Source organism: Podarcis erhardii (assembly GCF_964252035.2).
Source record: "Podarcis erhardii genome assembly, chromosome: 1".
NCBI classification, from domain to species: domain Eukaryota; kingdom Metazoa; phylum Chordata; class Lepidosauria; order Squamata; family Lacertidae; genus Podarcis; species Podarcis erhardii.
This window is the reverse complement of record NC_138497.1, coordinates 82,119,207-82,145,415: the sequence shown is the minus strand read 5'-3', so window position 1 is coordinate 82,145,415 and position 26,209 is coordinate 82,119,207. Positions and strand designations below refer to the sequence as shown.

General features: G+C 46.1%; 1 protein-coding gene across 4 annotated transcripts in view; it reads right to left on the bottom strand.

The window, feature by feature from the left end:
* SYT7 (synaptotagmin 7) overlaps positions 1 to 26,209 on the bottom strand; it is a 227,142-nt gene that overhangs the window by 24,639 nt on the left and 176,294 nt on the right. For 3 of the 4 annotated variants that reach the window (XM_081837220.1, XM_081837221.1, XM_081837222.1), the window contains 2 exons: positions 16,952 to 17,074; positions 9,241 to 9,376 (listed from right to left, as the gene is read on the bottom strand). In XM_081837220.1, the coding sequence (XP_081693346.1) occupies positions 9,241 to 9,376; positions 16,952 to 17,074 (259 nt within the window). The remainder of the gene's footprint in view (positions 1 to 9,240; positions 9,377 to 16,951; positions 17,075 to 26,209) is intronic. The other variant, XM_081837223.1, reaches the window with a different exon arrangement.

Below are 26,209 nucleotides of genomic sequence, written 5' to 3'. Positions count from 1 at the left end.
ATTGTCTTCATAACATAGGTTAAGGCGTTTTTATGGCACTGGGTCTTTGGGGAGTGTGTGTGTATGTTAGCATTCAGGGCTGCTCCACATGACCTTTTTTGATTGCAGATGACCTGTTTATTCAGCACTCATCCTTATTTGATTGCAAAAGCATTTGTGGTAGTTAGAGTAGATCTGGTCTTTACTAAACATTAATTCTGATTTTTTTACAGGTTGGTTATACGACAGTAGGCATTCATCCTGATCTGCTTGTGGGGGTGTTCCCGTTAATCCCTGGGTCATCCAGTACTTTAAAATGCATTGCCCCTTCACTTCCCAAATGGGAAAAAGTCCAGGTTTTCAAAAGAAGCAAATTTGTTGCACTAGGGCAGAAGAGAACTTTAATCTGCTAGAATTACACCAACCTAAAGTATTGGTATGGGCTTGAATCCCTCCCACAAAATTTTGACCCTGGAGGCACCCTTAGATTTGTGTTTTATTATTTTAGTGGTTTATATAGGATTGCTTGAGAACAAGGGTGGGGAAGCCACGCTCCGAGCACAAGGCTCCCAAAGCTGCTCTTTGTAAGGTTTCCTTTGTAAGAGCCCTGCTAGTTCAGGCCAAAGTCCAATCTGGTCCAACGTCCCGTATTCACACTGGGCAGCCAGATGCCTGTGGAAAGCCTGCAAGCAAGACCTGAGGGCAGCAGCACTCTCCCAACTTGTGATTCCCAGCATTCAGAGGCATACTGCCTCTGTCCATGGAGGTAGAACACAGCCATCAATAGCCTTATCTTCCTTTAGGGTTGCATCACATTTTACAAACTTCCTACAGACAAGAATCCTGTGTATACACCACCATGTGTGACAATCCTGCACCACATGCATCTTAAGGGGATCAAACATTCAGCTAGGTATCACAAGGTTCCTGCTCCTCCCTATAGCAACTGCACCTTGCTTCTATAGCATAGCTCTTCCTAGTTCTACCACAAGAGGGAAGCACATCACACTACATTGCCCATCTTTGATGTGAGGGATGCCTTTTTTTATATAGCCTAATTAAGAACCGCAAAGCAGCGTGCGTACAGCTCTCAAGCGATGTACATGCATGTGTGACCCAGCTCTGAGAAACACACAATTGCACTGGAGTTCTTCTGGATGGCACTGGGCATGTAGTGCAAAGTCAAAGGCTGTCATAATCTCTGCATGTTCCTGAGCAGTCTGCCCCCTCATAGGTCAGGGAACCTGAGTGCACAGACCGCTGTCCCTGCACCCAGCAAACTCCCTGGCTCCCAGTCCATTCCCGAAGCCAGATCCTGCAGCGTGGGGTCAAGGGAGCCCTATCTAATGCCTCCTCTCAAATAAGACGCACCACATGTGGCAAACTCACAGCCTTTATTGATTAGCATCCAGAATGATGGAGATCCTGAAAGGAAAAGGTACATAGATGACATTGCCAAGCAGATGCCCAACAAGGTTCCAGTGCCTTGGACTGCAGCTTGGCAGACAGCAGGGTGGCAGATACAGGGTCTCCATGCCAGAAACACCTTCACCTGTTGCACAACTGTCTGTCAAAGAGCTTGCAAAGGCTTGGAACAGTGCAGAAGCCTGCCTGGGGGAAGTAAGTTAACAACTCAATTATCCCAGTCCCTGCCGTTGGTCATGGGGTATTTCTCCCTCGTGGCCTGCAGAGAACGGAGTATGAGATGGATCCTTCATCTGAGAGAGACAGACAGAGAGAATCAAGCAGTAGTCAGCATCTGGAGCTCATAGTCCCTGGTCCTGGAGTGAGGGAGTGAGACAGAGGGTGCCCTGTAGCCATCTGTGCTCAGGCTCCCTGCCCCACTCAATATGGGGGATGAAAGGACTGCAATAGCTGCATGTATCTATCCCTTGTGTGGGTGGCAGAGGAACTTTGTGACCTGTGATCCTGCAAGTCAATGGTGCTCATCAGTCAAGAGTGGCAATGGTTGGCTTCTGCCAACAAAGAGCTTACCTGTTTGTGGGGTTGAATGCCTCCTGTGAGTGGGAGACATTGTTCCCCACTGTTGAAGGGAAAGAGTGTTAAAGCAATATACTGTAGTTCAGACAAGACCAAGAATTCACATATAGCAGGGGTTGGGATTAGGGCTTATGAAGCCTTCCAACCTGGCTTGTGGCCTCTCATCCATTTGCCTCCTCCTATTTTGCCCTTCTGTGGTTTCATCTGGCCCATAGCAATCTAAGCATCATGAGGAGAGAGAGAGAGAGAACGTTTGTCCACACTGGAGTTTACTGTGTGTTTGCAGCTGCTTGCCTTCCCATTTAATTTGCACAGTCTGCATGATAATACCCTCAACAACACAAATCTCTGCGCATCCCCCGTGTAAATTCAGGGTTACCTGATAACAGGGATAACACAATAATCTGGAGTAAAACGGGCTCCAAACTGCTCCACACAATTTACAATTGGTTTCCTTTCTTTTAGGGCCATGCTTGTAACTATTTCTAATGTGCTTCGGAATGGATTTTTTTCCTTTGGATCCCCCACGTTTGCACAAAACCAGAAAAGTGCAAAAGAGAATTTACAATTGCCTGATGTTGGTGCTTTTGTGCACTTCTTGATGGGGGCAGGGATTTTCAAAAACAAAAAGCATGTGCTGCTATCTGTGCACATGCTCTGTCGGTACTTAAGCAGCATAACTGAATCAACAAATTAGAAGGCAGGGAGAAACACAAAAGGGAGCACCTATTGGTATGAATGAGAAACACAGAAGTTGCTCCTCATATACAAATTCAGATATGTGCTTGAGTGGACTACTCCAGTCAAATTCAAATGGGGGAAAAGTGGACCAAACAATGCTCAAATGTCGAAATTAAAATAAAAAAAATAAAAGCAGCACCGTATAGACCAACTAAATTTGTTCTGGTATAAGCTTTCGTGTGCATGCACAAAATGGGTATGGTTTGAGCCAATCACCCATCTCCTACTACCCTTTTGAGAAATACTCCACTCCACCCTCCCTCTATATATAAGGGTCTGGTGACTTATGTTTCAGTGTATCTGAAGAAGTGTGTATACACACAAAAGCTTATACCAGAACAATCTTAGTTGGTCTATAAGGTGCTACTTTTTATTTTTATATATTTTTATTTCAACTGCATCAGACCAACACGGCTACCTACTTGAATCTAGAATGCTCAAATGTGGACAAGAGGAGAGAGAGAGGGGGGGGGGCAGGCTGGCAAGCTAACTGATTGCAAGCTTGGATGGTCAACCACGGAGTGTGAGAACCAGAATACAGGAAGCTTTCCTGTCTGACTGTTTGATAGTTTCTCTCTTTCCCTCTGGAGAAAACAAAGTAGGGGAATAATGAAGAAACCAATGGGTGAAAGGTGCAGAGAGGGGAATGAATGACTGAAATGTGGGCTGGGGAAGGCCAGCCAAAACGAAAAAGGAGGAGATAATGATGGATAATGGGTTTGGCTAGGAGTGTGAACCAAGAAAGTGCAGAGGTGAGCAACAGAAAAAAACCTGATCCTAGTTCAGTCAGTCAGTCTGTGTGTGTGTGTGTGTGTGTGTGTGTGCGCGCGCGCGCGCGCGCACGCATGTGCGCACAAATGAATGAATGGGCAAGTATATGGATTGGCTGTGTTTATGGGTGGATAGTTGGGTGTGGTGTTTGGTTAGATAGTGCATGTTTGTGAGGGATAATAGAAGAGAGAATATATGGATGGTGAATGAATGGAGTGCATACCCACAGAAGTGGATAGGTGGGATTTTTGTGTGAGAGAAATGAATGGATTGTGAAGGGGAGAAACAGGGACCTACAGAGAGAAAAAGAGATGTCATAAAGAGAGAGAAAAGTGCTGTCACCAACTATTTTTTTTGGTCACCCACTAAATTTTGGCCTGTCTACTACCAATAGGTGAGCCACCAACCATTTTCCCTTAAGGCAATGTGGCCCTTGACTGAAAAAGGGTGTGAAGGGGAATACACAGGAGACAGATGCAACAGATGTACTGTACTTCAAGCATGCTTTCCTTCTTTCCTTGCTTACCTGTGTGGGGTGCTTTGTACTGACATCTCCAGGTGTAGGAATGGAGGTAGCTGTTGGGTGTCTACGCCTGGAGTCTCAATGTGAGATTCTTGTATGAGTTTATACTGGTGGTGGTAGGCTGTGAGTGAGCGCCGAGTCCAACCATATTCTGTGCTCTGCCATGGCAATGTGTGTGGAGCATTTGTTGATGGAAGAGCAGTTATTTTACATGTCTTCCCCTTTCACTGAAATCAGTGGGGAGGGAATTTCCTGCACCAGGTTTGGAGGTGGTGTAAAGTTGTGTCATCAATGGAGGCATGGCCACAGGAGTATAGAATATGGCATAAATGTGTGGTCACCTCCATCTACCTCACAACTCCACCTTGTTTTGGCCACTTTCCTGACATGCATTCGCTACCACAGCAGATGCACCAGCATAGCATCTGGAGTGTTTGCCAGGGTAGTGATGCACCTGGTGTTTGGCCAGAGTAGCAGCATTTCCTCCAGATTCTCTGTCCCCATCAGCTGGTGTAACTTGAATTGGATTGCTCTGTTATTTATCTTTCCCCCCCAAGCTAAAAAGCCCTTCTTCCAACTACAGTCAAAGGAAACTATCAGTATGGAAAGACAAAGAAATCTAATACTAGAACCGTTTTCTAACTCCCAACCATTGCCAGGGGTCTGGCAACAAAACCGACCAAAGAAACAATAGGTTCAAACAAACAAACAAACAAACAAACAAACAAACAAACAAACGTTGGCCTACATATTAAAAATCATTGTACAGATACATTTACTTTCTGTTTAAAGTGGACATGGAGCACAAAGAGAGGCACATATGAATTAAGCTTGCTACATTTATGAAGGCAAAAGTCCAGAAGTTAATGTTCCATGTGTGCGATGGGACCCTCTTTGACTCCTTGCCTCAGGCCCCCCCTCATATGGCTGCATCCCAGGGATCAACTGTGCCTGTGATTTAATGAACCCAGCAGACAGTTCCATGCCTGCTGTGTTCTCTGCAGTCCACCTCATTAATATTTCCCAGCAAACAGGAACTAGCTGATGGGAAGTGGGAGGAGACTAGAAGAGTGGGGGTGCTAGAAATAAGGAGACCCACTGGGAAGAAGTGGGGTGGATAGTGAGGGACACAGGCAATACATAAAGAAACACTTTCAAGGTATAAAGAGCATCAGCGGGAGCACACTGGTATCCTGCACTTCTCCAAGCAGCTTGGACTGGTGCACAGAACATTGAATTCACACCATCTTATCTTCACAGCAAGTTAGTGAAGCAGGTTAGGCTGAAAAAACAGGGACTTTGCCCAAGGTCTCCCAGTAAGCTTCATGGGTGATCACAAGTTTGGACCCAATATCTGTCTCTTCCATTTACAAATCTTTCAACTAGGAGTATTCCACACTAGCTTCGGAGTCCTACTACACACAAGGGTGTCTAGAGAAGGAGAAAAATAGCTGCTATGGTAGCTTAATAACATGTGAAATGGTTCCTTCCAAAAACTTGCCAAGTAGTCTTACTTTTCTCTGCAGAGTTCTTAAAACGATGACAAAGTCACTAAAAGACCATTTGTAGCAATCCAGAGTGGATTTTTCTTTGACCTTTCAGGCCAAAACAGGGGTGTAATAGAGAGGCCAAGTGCAATAACTGTAGCTATCATTTGGTCACCTGGATGCATAAAGTATATCATTATGGAACAGTTGATAATAGATCATTGCCTCTTACGTTAGGGAAGTATATATAAATGAAAAACAAGCAGGAAGGTAACAGGCTTTTTCTTTGTTGAAAATCAATACATGAACTCACCTTAATATGTTTGAAATATAGCAGCTTATTGACCACAAATTTCAATAATGGACCTGACGCACAGCTAGCAATGTTCAAAACAGATTTAAATTTGGATTGCTAGTCACTCCACTGCTTTTATCCCCTATGCAAACACATCTGTCTGAACGTTGTATAACCCTGGAAACCTTGTTTCATTATCCCCCACCCCCGAATAAATCAGTAAGGATACAGTGAAGAGTTCAAGAGAGGGTTTTTTTATTTTTATTATTTTTGAACAGGGCAAACGTAAGAACCTGCTCAGCTTATGGTGATGCAAAGCAGCGGGAGCCCCCAAATCTAGGAAATTAAAATATTGGGTAACCCTGGATGAAAACAGAATGGCTGGTGCTGGGAGGGTTCGGACACAAAGCTGGGAGACCCTTCTCATAGATAACGTCTGTGTTTCATGGGAGTGTATGTCCCCCTGTTCAGCAGAGCTAACAGCAGCTTCGGCGGTGAGGTTTAAGATGTGGGAAATGGTTTGAGGAGAAAGGGATAATATTTTGCCCTGTGCTGCTTCCCCAGTCAAATTTGGAACCCCAACAGCAGTTTAATAAACAACAAAGGGTGATCCAATCACGGATTTCCTGCGTCTCATGCACTTTGGGCCTGAAACTCAAATAGCCTAGCTGCACTTATTCACACTCCACTAACTTCTTGCTTAGATTACTGTGATGCATTCTACCTGAGACTGTCTTACAAAACAGACTAAAAACTCGAGGTGTTCCACAACAGGGAAGTAAGATTGTTAACAGGGACTGGCCAATATGTTCCTACTACACCAGCACTTTGCCATCTGCACTGGCTGCCAGGCTGTTTCTGGGTCAACTTGAAAGTGCCAGTATTAACATTTAATGACCTCAATGGCTTGGAGCCAGGTTACCTGAAGGATCACCTCCTCTCAGGTATACCTGCCTGGATCCTAAGAGCATCTTCAGAGGCTCTTCTTCAGGTACTCTCCCAAATAAAGTGAGATGGATGACCACTAGGGAGAGGGCCTTTTTCTGAATCAACACCAGGATGGCACTTTGGTTGCACAATGCCTTCCCCAGAGAGGCTTGCCTGGCACTTACATTGCAGTTTTTTGGCGGCAGTGGAGACCTTTTCTTACTTCCGCACTTTTTTATTTTTAAAACCCTGTTTTTATATCTTGGCTAGTGCTGTTTCTGTGCTGTTGGTTTTATTCTGATGTAGATTTAATTTGGTTTTTTTTTTTTTTAATTTCATTTATTTATTACATTTATATCCTACCTTCCCTCAAAGGTGTCGCCACCATTTTATCCTCAAAACAACCCTGTGAGCTGGGTTAAGAGGTGGTGACTGGCCCAAGGTCACCCAGTAACCTTTGTGGCTGAACGGGGGTTTAAACCCTGGTCCCTAGGCCCTACACTCCAATATTCTAACCACTTTACCACACTGGCTCTTTTGAATGTTGTGTTTTTATATTTTAAAAATTGTACAACAGTCAGATAACTTACTGTTAATGGATGGTATAAAAATGTTGCAAATAAACCAGTAAGTAGTTCCAATTCCAGAGTCATCTGTGTAGAGTAGGACAAGAACTTAAGACTGGATTTAAGTCTTGGCCTCACTGTTCTGGAAGTGGAGGCTGAATTCATTTAGAACACACACATATACACAGTGGGAAGAATTCTGCGAAGCACTATGGCAGTCATTCTGTCAGTGAATGCTTTTCAGTTTGCTAGATAGAATGATCCCCTCCTTCCCTCTTGTGCACTGTTCTGGGGGTTCTCCTGACCCCCAAGCCAATTTTGGGATGGGGTACAGGGGAGGAAAGTGGGGGGCGGCAGTGGCGTAGCGTGGGTTGTCAGCACCCGGGGCAAGGCAAGTAATTTGCGCCCCCTAACCCGTGGATTTTAGCACTCGAGTGCGAGCGCCCCCCCAGATGTTGCGCCCGGCCTCCCTGCACCCCCACGCTACGCCACTGCTTCAGGCCCCCCAATAAAACATTTGAGGGGGCCAGTCCCCCAGTTGATGGGCATTGCCAATGTGGTAAACTATGCAGGGCGGGGCTTACCTGCCTCCCCCCCCCAATATCATACTGTATTCACGTTGGCACCCCTGATGAACTCAGCGGGGCTTACTTCTGCCCCACAAGCCTTTGCACCTCCGCGTCTCCTTTCCTCTCTATATGTAAGAGGGTGAAGGTCAGGCTGGCAGCGCGAATAAGGGCCCCACTGCTGAAGGCCTGTCCTGCCACGACCTCCTGGTCCACAGGCAGGGCAAGAAAGTGCCTTTTCCTTGGGGGGGGGAGTCTTAAATTTCAAACCATTATTATTATTATTATGAATATCAAATGTGCGTGGTTACTCTACCTCCACCGACGACTCGCCACGTGTGAGGAGGAAGGCGGGCTCCCTTCACCTCCTCGTCCCCTCAAGGGAAAGGGAAAACGACGTGAGGAAAAGCAACGCGGGACAGCGAGCGAGGTTCTCCCCAGAGCCTTTTCCCGCCGCCCCCTCGCAAGACAGCCCTGAAGCCGAGCGCGGAGTGAGGGGTGGGGCCCGGCAGAGTCTCGCTGCCCCCAAACGCCTCTCGAGGGGGCATGAGGGGCGCCGCGTCAAGGGCGCCCGTGGGCGCAGCGGCGGCTCCTGTCAGGGCACGAGGCGGGCGGGGGTCCCTCGCGCAGCTGCCGCCGCTGGCTGACCCCGCCTCACCCGGCGCCTCTCCCCCACCCACCCACCCCGTCCGCCCACCCATATCCCGCTCAGGAGGGGCCGGTGGGCTGGCGAGCGCCTCACGGCACCAGCACCAGAGAGGGAGAGAAGTCCGCCTCCCACCGCCGCCTTTTGTTAAACAGACATTTTAAATCGGTTTAAACTGCACACTAACCTAGCAGTAACACCTCCCCTCCCAAAACTGGGCTGGTCGGGTGTGGTTCTCTCCCGCGCTGAGCGCTGCGCTGGGCGGCCGCTGCATTGTCCCTCCCCCAGATAGTCCCTCCCTCGCTCTCTCTCCGCTCCGCACTGCAACGCGGGCAGCTCGGATTGGATTCGCACAGCCAACACTGTGTGAGAGAGTGAGTGAGCCAGGTAGGGGCAGAGAGCTGCGAGTGCGCCCCCCAAAATGTTGTGCCCGGTGCGGTTGGCACCCCCTGCACCCCCCACGCTACGCCACTGGGGGGCGGTCCCATTGCACTAGCAGAAGTCCTTGTGCAGGCTAGTGGGACTTGTTAGTTGAATCTTCCTGCCGTGTGTGTGTGTGTGTGTGTGTGTGAGAGAGAGAGAGAGAGAGAGAGAGAGAGAGAGAGAACACAATTTTGAAATAGAAAAGGAATATGGTCGGATGTGCCTAATCCAGAATAAAGTCCTTGCTTCCTCCAGACTTTATGGGAATATATACTGTGAATTATTATTATACTGAGCAACCCTGATAGCACTCACCATCAGCATCTCACTGGTCAGGGAGTTTACGAGGTCCGAGACGGATGAGCGAGGCTCTGTTTTATGGTCAGGCTCCTCGTGTTGTGTCTGTCCTGGCACAGGAGCTGTGTTTACCGCTTTGCCACCAGAGGGCAACCTGGGAGAGATAGGAGAAGCACATTATGCATACGCTTTGGAGACAACAGAAATACAGGATTCAAGACAAGGAGGAAAAACATAGCTCATGGCAGAACTAGAGAACTGAGGGCTAAACCTCCAGTACAACTCTGATAACCCATCTCATTTCTGTGATTCCCCCTACAACTTACCCCTGTGGAATCCCAAACCAGCTTTACGTACTTGCTTTTTCAATGTTTATTTCAAGCCTTTGCACTCAGCAACCTTCTCTTCTTCTGTCCCTTCTCTCCTCTCTCCCTGTCCTTTATTGACATTTAAGTTGTTAACCCTGTGAGGAGATGGGTCTGTCCCTTTTCTATGTCACACTCAATGAATAAATAAAACACCCACCATATCACTTCATTCTTGCTCAGGGTCTTTCCTGGTTCTGATTTTAAGATTATCACATACACACACTCCTTCCATTTGGATGGACCATCTCCCCACCACCAAAAGACCCCATATGAAACTACATGTCTTTCTCCTTCTGAGTATTTAGATACCATTTCTGTGCTGTGTCAATACATATGGGATTGAGCTGGAAAGGGCATACTGAAGCTTCATGGGTTGTAGGCTGGTCTGTGCTGGTACTTCTTGCAAACTCTCTTCCTGCCTCTCCAGTCCATTAACCTTCTCCAAATATAAACATTCCCTTTCACAAAGAGGCAACCACCTTTGTTTGCTTTCCTCGACAGGCAATTTCTGAAATGACGTACGGCCAGACGGTTTCTCTGCCAGCCTCAGTGTATGAAGAGTTCCCAAGAAACCTGAGCACTGGGTGTTGACGGGATGTCTCACAAGGGCCCAGGGAAAGAGCAGAATTGGGCTACTCTGCCTGGGTCAGGTTAGGTCTTTAGTTCAAAACTTGGCAACAGTTAATTAACTCCGTAACACCTCATCTTTTGCCAGATAGGTTTGGGGAATGCTGTTTTGGCTAGTCATCAATTATGCCTCCTGGTGCCATTTCATATTGGGCATAACGTGGCAGCTGCTTTTCAAGTTACTTTTATTTACCATGCAGAGGGAAATTGATAAGTGGTAGCACCCTTGGAAATCCCCTCCATTGATTGGTTTCCGTTTTGTTCCCACAGCAGCATTGCTACAAATAAGCAATGTGATTAAGGAAGCAACTGTCTTATTGCATACACATACAAATGTGCCTTCTTCCAGGGTCCTGTGAGCAAAACATTCCACTCCTAGATCCATGGATGCATTCAAAACACGCCTGATTTTATGCCCCTCCCCTCAATTTTCAGGAAGGCTATTGCAAGCTCTCCAGAAGATCCAAGCATGATATGGGCTGCTTCAGTGGTCTCATCATGTCAACTGACACTTGCGACACAGTCACAAACAGATCAATGATCTCCCTATGTCGGTGTTTGCAGCACTCACAAGAATGTGGGAGCTCAAATTATCCAGGGCAGGCAAATTGCTACACCTAGGATAAGGAGGTGGAGCTCTACAGGAAGCCAAGAGAAAGACATGAGCCAGGAGGAAGAGAGAGGAGCTGGCATTAAGCAGAAGGCTGGAAAGGGCACATATAGGAGGAGAGACATAAACTTGCTCCTTGCCCAAGGAAAGGATATTGCAATGGATGCACAAGGAGACAGCTGGCCACAATTACAGACTGCTGGACACACAACGCAGGCATAGAAAGGCCCACACACTGATATATAAAGATACTGAAGAGAGTGTGTACACCACCTGCCTGGATGGGTACAAGGAAAATGCAGATAAACAAGGAACAACTCCATGTTACATGTACTGAGGGTGCAGGCATGGGAAGCTGGAAATTTGTCCCTTTCTGGATCTAGCCAAAATTGTCTAAGTGAAGAAGATGCTGAGCCCAGAAACTCCAACAGAATGTACTTTGCTTAGAATATGCAATTGAGCATGATGAGTGGTTGAGCGGTGTGTTTGTTACTAGCTTGAACAGCTGGTGGGCTGTGGTGCAAGTATTTGGGCTCAGAAACCTGCTCTTTCAATGTAGCTCTGTGCGAATTCCATGACAGAGTGACGATCATCATAATGGGAGGCGATTCATGTGCATCCTAGTGTGAACTGAGCTCCTGTAGGCAACGGCGTAACCAGCTGCTCGGGTGCCTGGTTGGGGGGCGTGTCCTGCAGCTGGGGGCGGGGCGATCCCTGCCCGTGGGGTCATGGCGAGCTGCCCATGGGGGTGTGGCAATCCGCACATGGGGGTGTGGTGAGCTTCTCTGACGCCTCTCCCTCAGTTGTAGGGCGGCTGAGGAAGAGGCAGTAGGCAGATGCAAGTCCCACACTGCCATTTCAGGCAGTGCCGGACCTGCAGGCACCTAAGCCACTACGTCACTCCTAAAAAATTTCATAAGCCCAATTAAAAAAACCAGACTCATTTTGTCACACACACCCTCAGTGATGACACCTGGGGTGGCCCACATCCCCCACACCCCCCTTCCTCCACCACTGCCTGTAGGTTGCTGGAGGTACAGCAAGTTTGTTCACACCGTAGAGAATGTTGGGGTTGAACGTGGGAGAGCCAGACTCAAATTCTCACTCCGTCATAAAGCCCAGGGGTAGTGATAGGTCAAGCTATTGTTGAGGAAAGGATAGGAAATCAGCACACAGTCCCACTCCCCACCCCATGCAGCAATGAAACTAATGAAAAGGCCTGAAGAAAAAAGAATTGCCCATAAGCTTGTCGTTCTAGCCTTCTCTGTGTGTGCGTGCATGCGTGCATGTGTGTGTGTGTGCGCACGCGCACGCGCACAGCACTGTGGTGACAGACTCCTCTCTCAGTCTATGCACATTCATATTGAAGATTGAAAAGACATAGAAAGCTGACTTATACCACATCAGACTACTCATCCATCTCTCCCAGCACTGCTTAATCTGACTAGCAGTGGCTCTCTAGGGCCTCAGGCAGAAGACTTCTTCTCATCACCTGCCCCCTGATTCTTTGAACTGGAGCTAGCTGCCAGGGATTGAGCCTGGAAGCTTTCGTATGCAAAGCAAGGGCTCTATCACTGAGCTTAACTGCACATGTGGAGGGCTCTCAGCATGCATTCAGAAATGAACTCTGTAAAATCAAGGTTTCCAAAGATGCAGAGAGGAGCCCTTCATGATAAGAATGACACCTGCCATTTCTGGATTAAGTTTGATCAGCTGGACCTCATTCACACAAGTTTTCTATAGGATGTGGGGGCAGGGGGAGGAGGAAAGCCTAAGAAAAATGCAGACACGCATTGTTCAGAGGCAGACAAATAATATCAAGGAGATGCTGACCAAGATGGAAAACCCAAAGACATTGATTATATACAGATAGCCTCTTGACATATCACAAAGATGATATAATAACCACAAAGAGAGAGATGAGCATATGCCAATGGACTTATGTAATGGCTCATTACATGCGCATCTCCAGGCACGCTGACATGCAGACACATCACACACAAGATCCAAACACACTGATACAGCAATACACATACACATAAATAGATCAACAAGCATCAGGCTCATGCAGAGGGACAGACTCTCGGGTGGGAAATTCTAGATATAAAGATTACACCCTGAGGCAGACTGACACATACAAAGATGCTGGGTGTACACTGACATACAGACTAGCACAGGCATGCACAGATAAAGGAGACCAGAATAGCTGGAGACCAAAAAAAAGAAAAAAGAAAAGAAAAAAAAGTTAAAAATAAAGTGAGAGCAAATGTGTGTGTGTGTATGTGTGTGATTGACTGTCAGAAGGTATGACAAATCCAGAGTTATTTTTGCAACCCCAGAGTACTGGATCAGCTGCAAGGCTGTCTGGGAGTTGGTGAGTGCTGCAGAAGTCACAGAATAAAGAGAGAGAGAGAGAGAGAGAGAGAGAGAGAGAGAGAGAGAGAGAGAGAAAGAAGAGAGGGTGCCTTTCATCCCAGGATCTGCAGGATGCCTCCTGCTGGAACGGAAAGAGGGTGAAGAAAAGTGTAGCAGGAGAGAAACACACAACCATATGCACACACACACATCCACACACACACATACACACAAACCACAAAGATTCATAGAGGAGGAACAGCCACCACACACAGAGAACAAGGCACTGGACTGGAGCTGCCGAGGTTGACAAGGGGGAAAGTTCAGGCAGCAACTAGAGCAGCAAGGCTAGAAGAAGGAAGAGGAGAAAATGCAAGGAGGATGAGGGTGAGGATATATTACATTGGGGTATGGGATGGCAGAACATCGTGTGATCACTGCTGAGGAGAGGAGAGACTGAGGTAAAAGGGATTTCAATGCAACCAGAACAACCCCTCCCTCCCTCACAGCAAGCCCCCAAAGACTGCATCACAAGCCCCTCTGCAATCATTGTACAATCATCAACATTCCATAGGCCAGGCAGGCAGAAAAGGTGGGTGGGGGGCAGGTGGGCAAATAAAAAGAGGCAAGAGAATGTGGAAGAGAGGCGTAGGGAAACAAAGAAGCAGTATGGCGAGTGTGCAGAGGAAGCAAGGGAGAAGTTGACCACAGGTGGAGAGGGAAGAAGCAGAGACAATATTCCACAAGGAAGGCAGGGAGGGGAACAGGTTGAAAGACAGAGCTTGAGACAGATGTCCAATTCAGACATTACTGAGTCTGGTGGTAGCTGCCAAGATCCCCACTGCTCCATCGCAGGAGGCTTTAGTAATGCATTAGGCTCTGATCATAGATGGGTATGCTGATCACATCACTCTTTCTCACACTGTCAGCCTCCAGAGAGAGGGGGAGCAGTGGTTTGGAAAGGAATGGTGTGACCAGTGGAGCAGCTTGCGATCAGAGCTGAATGCATTACCAAGGAGATGGGGGACCAAACTAATACGTGGGAAGTTGTTTTCCTGAATCTCAGGAAAGTATCAAGGGCCTCACAGGAAAACAAGAAAGGCAGGTGGTAACCATGACTTCTTCTGATTCAGAAAGTTGTGTTTTTTCTAAATATCAGATACAGGAACTGAAGACAGGAAGCTCTGAGAGATGCTCAGTTCCTGAGGCACAGACAAATGAACAGTTCATATCTCCTTACATCTTCATTGATTCTGCTATCCTGCATGAGATCTGCACTACATTTGGGATTAGGTTTAGGTTTCCTTGTCTGACCGGGCCTGTGGCACCAAAATTTCTCCATTAAGTTATTTGTTGAGACACAACACAAGGACACATTCCAGATTAAACTGACAACATACCCTCCAATCGTCCCTATTTTCCGGTAACATTCCTAGAATTACAAAAGCCATCCTGGCTTCTGATTTGATTCCAGAATGTCCCAGGGATGAGCTGGTGCTGGCATTTGCAGTGGTGCCGCGCTCTCACGCAAGTCAGAACACAACACCCAAAAGTGTCTTTTGGTGTTGCACTCTCACACGAGCCACCTGACTTGTGTGACACCAAAAGACGTGTGGTCCCTATTTTCATCAGGGGAATGTTGGAGGGTATGTGACAGCTGTAAGTGCAAGATTACGATAATAATAATTTCAGTATGAGCTCTGAGTTTTCTGCTCCCACAGTGTAACTGTATAGAAGTTAATAGAAGCTTGGAAGTCTAGGAAGACAATTGTTGCATGCCTGTATTAAAGCAGGAGTGGGGAGCTAGTAGTCCAGGGGTCAGATGTGAGCTGGGAGCCTCTCCATCTGGCCCATTGCAACCTCCCGCCACTCCTTTGGTGCCAATGGAAGAGTCTCCTAATCTCAATGGTTGCACAGGGAGTGTTTTTTGTGTGGAAGGGTGGCTTGAAGCTGCCTCTACATCCTCTGGACTGCAGTGCCCCTTATAACTCCGCCCCAAATTAAGTTAATTAGGTTTGAAAAGAGCCTTCCATCGGTGGCCCAGAAAATGATATACAGTGAGGGCCAAGCTTTCAAAAGAAGTGAGAAGAATTTAAACCCCCTGCTTTGGGCAAACTGGAGAGCCTTCATTTCCTCATATTAACCATGAAAGAAGCTTACAAAAGCACAGCTCTTTCTCCGTGGGATTCCCTCCAGACTAACAATGTGAAATGGAAAAGGCTCTTCAGAGCCAATCCCTGCAAAACATCTCTTACACATACAGTGGCCATGTGCCCAACTCCTTCTTGTCTTGAAATTATGGGAATCATTGTGTGATGGATGCAATAAACACATGTAGGTTTCTTATTACTGAAGCTGGTTACAAGAGAGAATGTTCTCATCAAGCTGGGACTGGGGCGGCCTGATTATGTAGGAGGTAGAGGGTTTTCCCAGATGGGATATGCACAGAATGGGCATGTGCCAGTAGAAAGTACTTCCTCTCTCCCTGAATTGTTATGGCCTAATAGGACTCTTTATTCACCTGCTACTACTTAAAATTGCAGGTTGAAAAAGCAAGGATCAACTATATGCAATTGGATAATCAAATGGAAAGTGCTAAAATATGTAGTGAAATATAGCCTCAGCAAGGTAAAAATAGTCAGCAGGCGAGAACGGTGCCAGTTAATTAATGCACTGATCATGTGAAACCTGCTCCTTCGCACCTCCTCTCCTTAAAAGATGGAATTTAACGTACACGTGGAAGTGTTTGAGGCCTCTGCTTCTAGCTAGGCACTTCCTCTCCGAGAACCTATTTTGTAAGTCACACAATATGACCCTGTTAGATGCCATTAGTCAAGTGAGGGAGTGTATGGGAAGGGGAAAACAAGGAAGGAGAGACTATTCTTGCTTCATAGGGAGCAACCTGCAGGTCCTGAGGGTAGCTCTGAATTAGGAGTGTCAGTGTGCCTACTGCATCTTCAGGAGAAGGATGTGCTGCACCCAGGTAGTTTGAGATAGGCCGTATTATGATCAGGGTCCCCAATGTATTAGTCTTCCTAATGCTAAATTCCAGACCTGCCAAAAGGGGCCAGTCACAATATTGGTAGCCATGGAGTCCAGGGCAAATATCTTATGTACCTGACAGCAGCAGTGATATATTCTACACATGGTTTTTGTTTGCAATCATGAAATTAATTAACACGACTAAGCTAGGTCCATTAATTGCAATGGGTCCACTTGACCACCACCCTTAATTTGTTATTATTGTCTTTTTACTGCCAGGAAGGCAGAGAGGCGCTTGTGGAATCATCTGCTTTGGGTGCCACTCAGCTTTGGGTATTATACACTTTAGCTCGGTGGGGTGGGGGTGGGGGTGGGTTGGATACTATTTGCCTCAGAGAGCAAAATGTATTGGCCCAACCCTGCACACTCCTCACACACTTACTATTGGACTGGACAGGGAAGAGAGAAGGAACTGGATGGAGCTGAAGAGATGTAAAATGGGGAGGGTTTATATGAGGATACATTCCCACCAGAGTACGCGCTTGTGAAAGGAATTGCCATTTTTTCCCAAAGGGAGCTGACCATTAGGGAGGAAATGAGGTTCCAAGCAGGAGGGAAGAATATTGCTAGACTGGCTTAGATGTTGCACCAGGCCCAACGCTGGAGCTTCCTTGATTTCCTGCACCAGCCTTCCAACTCTCATGAAGGACAGCCCCTCGTGAGGCTTTCTTTCCTCTTTCCTCTTTCCTCTTTCCTCTTGCCGAAAGCCCCTGTCTCCTACTCATACCTCTTGTCCCCCTGAGAGTTCTGGTTCTGTTGGTTTCCAGTGGTTTGAAGATCAGGTATATTGGCAAAGTCGTCCTGTTCTGAAAGCCCCAAAACAAGGGACAACACCACCATGCGGCCTTCCCTGTCCAGAGGGGATCCAGCCAGGGGAGCGATGAGGCCCCAGGTTCAGTGAGCAGTAGGCAGGTTGAAAAACGACAGACAGACAGAAAAGAGAAAAAGAAGAACAGAGCATAAGAAATGAAACCGGAGAGAAAACAGCATCGTAGCACTACAATGAAAAGAGATTTTTAATATCTATCTGCTGTACAAAGCATTAAATCCTCAGGCTTTCTGGGTACAATTCAGAGGCGAGAGAGAGCACTGGAAGCAGATGAATCACCATGATACTGTGTAGGAAGGGCTGCAGAAGACTGTGCCCTTGGAGTGTCTAAATGTGCAAATATCCTGGAGACAAAGCAAGGTTGCCATTATGGCCTCTTTTTTTGCATAGAACAGCAACTTCATCTGCCTCCAGAGGCATCGATTTATCCATAAACCACATGAATATGAACTTCAAAATAGAACAACATTATGAAGTTAGTCTTCTCCTGAAACTGTGGGTGTCTAACATGGAAAGACAGTGATGTGGATATCTCACCTAAGGTCACCTCACCTCTGTATTAAGTAGTGATTCCATGTACTACACCCAGGTACTGATCTAAGAAGCTGCTGCTGCTATGAGAGGCATGAGGGTGAGCTAAGATGACACTTCTGAAGATGAGGAGTGCCTAAAGTTTGGTGTAGAAGGCAAGACTGCCTGGTGACTTTGTGATATGCACATAATTAACACCGATTGTGACTCATTGCTGGATGGTACTTAAAGATGGTACAGGTTAGGAACAAGGAATGGAGGTTAGTGATCTCATAGCTACTATTTGTTCATGATTATCATTCTTTGAAACCAAAGATGGCTGCAGGAAGCGTCATTGTTGTTAGTTTGAAAAAGCAGCATCACACAAATAGCTGAACTATTTGCTGCTGTGTTGCACAGAATGTTAGCTTGCTGCTAGATTGCTGGTACAGCCGTTAGGTGTGGTGGGGTTCTCAGCAACTAACAGCAGCATAGCCTTGCAGCAGGAGACTACCTGAGCTTCTGCTGAATGTGGAAGCTGTTGGAATTGTGCAAAAATGAGTTAGTATGGGATTAGAAACATTGAATGATTGCAGGTGTTTGATACTGGGCAACAGCAGCTGTAGAAGACAATGCAAAACAATGGCAGGGCTGTTTTTCTTTTTAAAATTTGCCGCTAGATGTATATCGACTGGAGCTTCAATTCTGTAATGTATGCAGCAAGCTAGAGTGGCTGGAGCATTTATTTAATGCCTGATTTGAAAGTGGATCAGTATTGAACAAGAGGGATCCCTAAGGGAATCAATATACTGTATTTGCTCAAGTCTAATGCGCCATCGAATCTAATGCACGCCTCAATTTTCAGAACCTGGAAACCAAAAAAAGTATTTGCTGGCGAATGTAAATGTGCCATCGAATCTAATGCACACCTTAATTTTTGCAATGTAATTTGGCCAAAAAGGGGGAGCATTAGATTCGAATAAATATGGTATACAGCAAATTGACAATGACTGTTACAATTTTCAGTTCAGGGATTTCCTGGGAGAATTCCATGTTTCCCCATCCACCTTGTGGTACAGGATGGAGAAACATGCTTAAATCCTTGGGACGAATTTAATCTGCGACTGCACTGAGTGATGTCATGGCAGAGTGAAACCCCACCAGCAGGGCACAGGTAGTCACTTTGAAGCATGACCCTTATAAACTTGTGTCAGCTTTGTGCTCATTTCTGCAGAGGGCCTGGGGGATTTTCAGATCTGAGCAGGAACAAGCTCCTTCTTCGTCTTTTTTTTTTTTGGCCGTTGTTTGAAAGCAGCTGCCCTATGTGGCCCCAGGCTGTTGAGGGTGGTGCAAACAAGAAACAGTGCCACGACCCCAGTTCAAGTGCTGTGCCTCTCCCAACAAAGTGTGATGTACCCGCTCTCTGACATGCATGCACCGCTACTCATCACGCCTTGTGAAACCTTTCACATCTCTGAATTCAGAATGGGTCAGTGCACTCATAAGACTGGAAAAGGTGCTGGGGAAAGCTCTGGGCAGGGAATCTGTGTAATTAGATTTGAAGCTGTTGAGCTGCATGTATGGGGGGAGATCAGATAAGCACGATGTTTGTGGAGTGAGAGAGAGCAAGAAATAGCAGGAATTGTGACAGGCCAAACAGCATGCTGAAACCAAATATATCCAGGTAGGAGCATCATTATCTGTTCTTTCCTCTTTTCCCTCAGAGATTGAAGGATGTCTAATAAATAGATCATAATATAGTCCCTTTGATAGTAATCAGACAAGGTGCCTGGCTTCAATATTAAAATACAAAGCCACCTGAAGCTTGCTGCATTCTGGCTCAAATCTTGCTGCTGGCTTACAGTCTGACCTTGAGGAAAGACTAAGCCTATCTGTGCCTCATTTGATTTGCCCAGTCTGTAAACAGGAAGAAGATTATGTGGAAGCTCCAATATTGAGAGAAATAATCCATGACAGCCAAAATGTTGGAAAGCAGAAGTTCTGAAGAACTGAAGTCCTTCAGCTGAGCCTGTATGCTAAAAGTTGGCCACTTTCTTGCTCTCTACTATGGCTGCAATCATAACCCTGCCACCCTGGGAGTAATCCCCACTGAATTCAGTAGGGCACCTCTGAGTAGACATGGTTGGGCCTTTTGGACCCAACTCTCCTCAAGCTGTTTCTATCCCAGAACATATCCTGAAATTTCTGGATGGATTGGTTGCAGTCAGCTTGTTACAGCCAGGAAGTCAGGTGAATAAATGGAAATGAAATTGAGTATAAGAATTAGTTTTGCTGCGATAATATTGCCATGATTTTTCAGAAGGCCTGAGCCGAGCATGCATAAGAGTAATTTTCATGGGGAGATGAAATCTGTTCCCCCTCCTCTGAAAAGAAGAACATTTCGTTTTATGCAAGTTCACTTGATCATACAAACACAGCTGGCATGATGCACTCTGGTCTATTATCTTTGCTTTTCACATACTGTGGTCTGAATGATACTAATAGTTGGGAGTATTGAGATTCATAAAATCTGGCTGGACAAGATGACCTTCAGCTTTCACTCAGCATTCCATAGTTGTAGCAGCTTAGATTAGTGACTGCTCCCAGGACTCTGCCATTGTGGATTCATAGCCAAAGGGTCTAAATTACTGCAACAAATGGATATAATATGGGTTGGGACTCAGAATAATCTCATTTAACACTACCCAGGTATTTAAATGGATGCAACTACACACTTTCACATAAACCCTGGAAGCTGTCAGCATCAGACAGTGGCTACACCCTGGGAAAGGTTTCGATTGGCTGGCTAGACCTCAGTGAGTTAGGGGCTTCCCCAGAGGATTAAGCGAACAGATCAATAGTGGGTCCAATGATCAAGAAGGCGGCTTCTGCACATGCTGCAGAGGGAAGTGAGGGGCAGATGGGTCTCATCAACCTGGAAAGATAACCCATCTAGGAATTGGAATACTCTGGTCCTAAATCTCCACTGCCTTGTGGGATATCTTTGGGAGGAGAAAAGATTAAGGACTAAGCCCTACACAAATCTGGAGTGGAGTCCCTAAGACAGTTGTATGCCTCGTTCCACTAACTCCTGCAGCCCAGCTGGTGCCAAATGTATTGCTCCGCTTCCTTTGGACTACATCACTGAAGCCAAGAGGGGGGTCTCTCTGCCTGGGCAGCATAGTCCCTGCCCTCTACACACTGCTCAGGCTTGTACCTTGGGGAGGTTACTTCAGTGCTGCTAACACAGCGGTTTGACTTCACCCCCAGAGGCGCACGCCATTGTCTCTCGAAACAGACAGATGCCAGCAACAACAACTTTAGCAGCCTACTCAGATGTGTGTGTGTGTGGGGGGGGATCATCTTAATTGCAGCTGAGTGCCTTGACTCTTTGCTTGCTCTTTCAAAGACCAAGATGGCAAGCTGGATGCCCAACACCCTTTGCAAACCACCCCATGTCTGTCATAGATCCAGGATCTATTCTACCTGAACCGTCACTCTTCTTGCATTCAGACCCAGCTCTGGGGTGGCCATAAATAGGAGCAGGCTAACTAGCTTTCACACTGGCACTTTGCTGGTAGACTGTGTAGATGGAATTAATGTCATGTGAATCATACAGATCCCATTTTTGCATGCGTACTTTTGTGCACATTCACAGACACTTGAGCACTTTAAGTTTAAATCTGTCTCAATGTTTCCCCATCCACATTGTGGGTGGTGCTCGAGCCCACTATTTGCACTATATCTGTTGTCCCTTGTCAGCAACTGTGCTGCAGCATTCTGCACTACCTGCAGCTTCCAGATCAGGTGAAAGGAATGCCCCACATTGCACTGCAGGCATCCAACCTTGAAGTCACCAATGCCTGAACTACTGTGGCCAAGCTCTCCCAGCCCAGAAACAGCCATGTCAAAACTGCCTCCCTTGTCCAAACAGGTAAAATATGCTCCTAGCCTCTGAGGCTCCCTGGGCCTCCAGCGACAAAGCTGAATCCCAAAATACTCCCGAACTGCATGACTGCTCCTTCAAGGAGAGTGCACCCCATCCGAGGTAGGCAATTTACAAATTTCTCAGACATGGGAACCACTCACCCACAATGCCTCTACTTTGCCTGGATTCAAGCTCAGCTTATTTCCCCTCATCCATCCCATCACTGCATCCAGGCACTGGTCCAGAGCCCACACAGATTCTCCTGATTCAGATATTATGGAGAAACAAAACCAAATGTCATCAGCATACTGATGGCAATTTGCCCCAAAACTCACAATTACTTAATAATCCAGTTCCTAGCAAGCCCTCTCCGGCCTTGGTGTTTAGCTGTGCAGCAGCAGCGGGACCAACAGCAGATAAGCGCTTTAAGGTGTTGCAAACAGCTGAAGGTCCAACCTTGCTCTTTGGCCTAGATGGTAAATGGCAGGAAGTGCTCTCTACTGTATTCGGAGGGAGGTTCTGCAGATCAGAGGTGCCTGTGCCTCCACTAGGTCAACCAGCCTTTGCCCTGGCAAGGCACTCCTGAGACACATACTTTGGAAAAGAAAATCTGTTTGAGCCAATCTGGTGGGTCAGAAAACTTGCACTTCAATTTTTTTAAAAGAGAGGCAATTTTGGCCACTGTGAAACATGCTTGAAATGTTTGCTTTAGTGGAAGGTTTTTGCTGTGCCATTCCACAGACAAAACAACTTTTTTAAGGTCCAGGTGCACAATTAAGGGAATGCCTGCATGTATATCCAGAGCACCATTTCTAGAATATACAGAGGGCATGGCAGCAGCAACTGAGGGGAAGAGCAAGAGCCTATCAGCACATAACACCTCTGCCTATTTGCTACTGGGCCAAGTTCAAGGTGTTAGTATATAAAGCCCTTAATAGCTTGGGACCAGTTCACTTGTAGGGTCACCTTATCCCATATGTACCCATCAGACTGGCACTTTTACAGGTGTTGTTTAACACTCATTCTGAACTTGTAAGAAATTGATCTTTTACTGTGGCAGCACGTACCATTTGGAACTCCCTGCCTGTTGACATCAGGCAGGCATCTTCACTGTATTCCTTCAGGTGCCTACTTAAAACATGTTTGTCTAGGCGAGCCTATTCAGATGTATAGAAGTTACCTGCGTTTTAGTTTTATAATTGTGTTGATTTACCGTATTTATTTTTTAATAAATATGTTTGATACCAGTTTTCAACTGTGTTTTTTATTGATTATTTCAACATTCTATTTTATGTTGTTGTACATCACTAGAGGATTTTGTTTTTTTCTATTTTAACAGCAAAATCCTATGCATAGGATTGCAGCCTCCAATATATGTTTGGAGGATGACAATGAGAGAAAGGGCTTTTTCTGTAAGAACCCCCTTAGCTCCTCTTCCCACTTATGGAATGCTCTCTCCAGGGAAGCTCACTTGGTGCTGACTGTCGTTCTTCTGGCATCAGACAAAGGTGTTTCTATTTTCCTGGGCACTTGGACAGCCTTGGGACTGTTTTTTCATGTTTATTCTTATATTATTCTTGGTTATTTTATGTTGTTGGATGATTTTTCTGGATGAACATTTCCAGTACATTTGTATTGTTTTAATGGATCCTTTGTTGTATATTTATATTTTGCATTTTATTGCTTTGTATTGTAAATTGCTTCACGACTTACCGTATTTTTGAAACAATGTACTAATCTAAACTAACTAAATGATACATGCATTTCATTGACACATATAGGATAGCACTGTAACATTGCTCATCTATAGGATTATTGGTGTATGCCTTGGGAATTTCAAACTGATAAATAGGCTATAAACACATTATTATTATTATTATCATCATCATCATCAACAACAACAACAGATTTCCAGGTGGTTTCTACTCTACTGTTGAATAATGGTTGAAAGCAGCCTAGAGAAAGAAAAAGTTTTGGCTAAAGATGAGACTTCCCATTTGGCTCTGGGACCACTGTCAACTCCAGTAGAAATGACCTTTACAGGGCAGTGTGATATGCAGACCAACCTCTCTGCTTTGAACCTTCATTTGTGAAGGGTGAAATGAAAATGGCAAAGTGTGCTAGCTCCTCATCGCATCCGCATTGAGGTTAAATGGTTTTGCAGTAATGCAAGTTAACAGTTTGCTTCCTTTCCCATTTATTTTTCTGTTACAGAACCACTCTATTCCACCCCCACCCCCCGCCCAGTTAAAGGCGGTTCTTTCTAATGATTTCCAAAGGGGTAGCAATGTTAAGTCTGTTGTGGCACAAACAGCAGAGACGTGTGACCCTGTAAAGCATAAGCTTTTGTGGACTAGAGTCCACTTCAGGAGGTGCTTCAATGAGTTTCACATTCAGAAATACCACATGGTATAGCCCTACTAACACGGTACAGTCCTCCTGAAGGGAGGATCATGCTTCAGCGCTTCCCCTTTGCAACCCCCCCAAACCCACCAGAAACATCAAAGGGTAAAGGCAAAGCACCAATCCTTCCCCCTTAAGTACACTATATTTAAACGGTGTAAGCTTTTGAACAGCAGGGGCCCAAAGTTCCGAATCTAAAGTGATACTGGGAATGTTAAGAAAAGTGAATATGGAGGAAGCAGGATGCAAATGCGGGGGCTATCATGGTCTGTAGTACACTGAGAAGCCTCGCTCACCAAGTCTTGTGTTCCTTGGCTTCAAAATAAAGCCCAGCAATTGTTCACAGATCACTTCACTGACCTCAGCAAAAGCTGTGGGGACCAAGAAAACGTCTGCTATAAATAGCTTAAATGCTGTTCTGTAGGCACTGTTTGCTGCCAGCCAACATGCAGTCATCTCCACCTTCTGTTCTACAAGGACGACAATCACATCTACGTGATGGTGTCGCTCTTCAGTAGCGTGCCTAGCAAATGTGTGTGTGATGAATTCAGAATGGTGGCCCCTCTGTTCTATGAGAGCACCATCATTCCCGTCTACAGTGAACCAATTGGCAAGGCTCACTATAATATCCCAACTGGTTTTTGTTTTTGGTTGTGCGGGGGAAAGAATGCAGCAGAAAGGCAAAGGTAAAGGCAAAGGACCCCTGGACAGTTAAGTCCATTCAAAGGCAACTACGGGGTTGCGGTGCTAATCTTGCTTTCAGGTCAAGGGAGTCGGCGTTTGTCCACAAACAGCTTTCCAGGTCATGTGGCCATCATGACTAAACCGCTTCTGGTGCAATGGAACACCAGAGCGCATGGAAATACCGTTTACCTTCACAACACAGCAGTACCTATTTATCTACTTGCTCTGGCGTGCTTTTGAACTGCTAGGTTTTTAGGAGCTGGGACAGAGCAACGGGAACTCATTCCGTTGCAGGGATTCGAACCGCCAGCCTTCAGATTGGCAAGCCCAAGAGACTCAGTGGTTTAGACCACAACGCCACCCGCATCCCTTATGGCAGTAAGGTATTACTCTCTGCCCATGTGAACCTACCATGAAGACCTACCAAGGTGAGAAAGAAGAATCTCAGGAAAACTTGCCCCTGCTGGCCTTGGCATAAAACAGTCTGGGGTTAACAAGGGAAGCTACTCTAAACCATTTACTGACTATTACCTCTGAGTAATCCAAAGAGCTATATCTGCACAACAATCCACTCAGTTCCACTGCATGATATGGGAGTGGGTACAATCCCTATTATTTAAAACCTGTGGTCCTGCCTCAGAAATCTCAAAGTACCGTCTAGACCTCATTAATGCCCTTGAAGCGACATCTTATCTCTAGCCAGATGTCTGATAGGTGCTGGACAGATAGTTCTGTTTCTCAGTTTCTATTGAAGAAATGAATTGTTATACATACCACTAGTTTTGCAGTGGACAGACTATGGGTCTGTCCACATGGCAGTTTACAATAGATTCAATGCATCCCAAACATGCATGTTTTTCGCATAGTTCTCATTCAAGTGGTAAAGGTAAAGGGACCCCTGACAATTAGGTCCAGTCGTGAACGACTCTGGGGTTGCGGCGCTCATCTCACTTTAAAGGCCAAGGGAACTGGTATTTGTCAGCAGACAGTTTTTCTGGGTCATGTGGCCAGCATGACTAAGCTGCTTCTGGAGAAACCAGAGCAGTGCACGGAAACGCCGTTTACCTTCCTGCCAGAGCGGTACCTATTTATCTACTTGCACTTTGATGTGCTTTCGAACTGCTAGGTTGGCAGGAGCTGGGACCGAGCAACGGGAGCTCACCCCATCATGGGGATTCGAACCACCAACCTTTCAATCGGCAAGCCCAAGCGGCACAGTGGTTTCACCCACAGTGCCACCTGCATCCCCTCCAAGTGGTAGCCTGTACTTTTTCTCCATTTAATTTGGATTTTCCCTATCCATAGATAACATAGCAGGGGGGGGGGGGACAAAATTGCATGCTATCTAAGCATTGATGCACTGAAACACACTGTGTGAGTAGTCTGTTTTATTTTTGTTTTTTAAGTGTGCATGAGAATTTTTGCTGGGCATTGTCTATTGTCATAGACATATGACATACTTCCATTTGCTCATCATCTGAGCACAAACTAACAGTTTTGACTGCACGAATCTAAAGGAAAAAATGTGGTGTGCCTATTGCCACCAGTTGTAGCCAAATGTATGTGCATAGTAACTTTTAAACCAGCTGTTTTGTGCAGGACTGCTTTTGTGCAAAACAGCTGTATAAAAA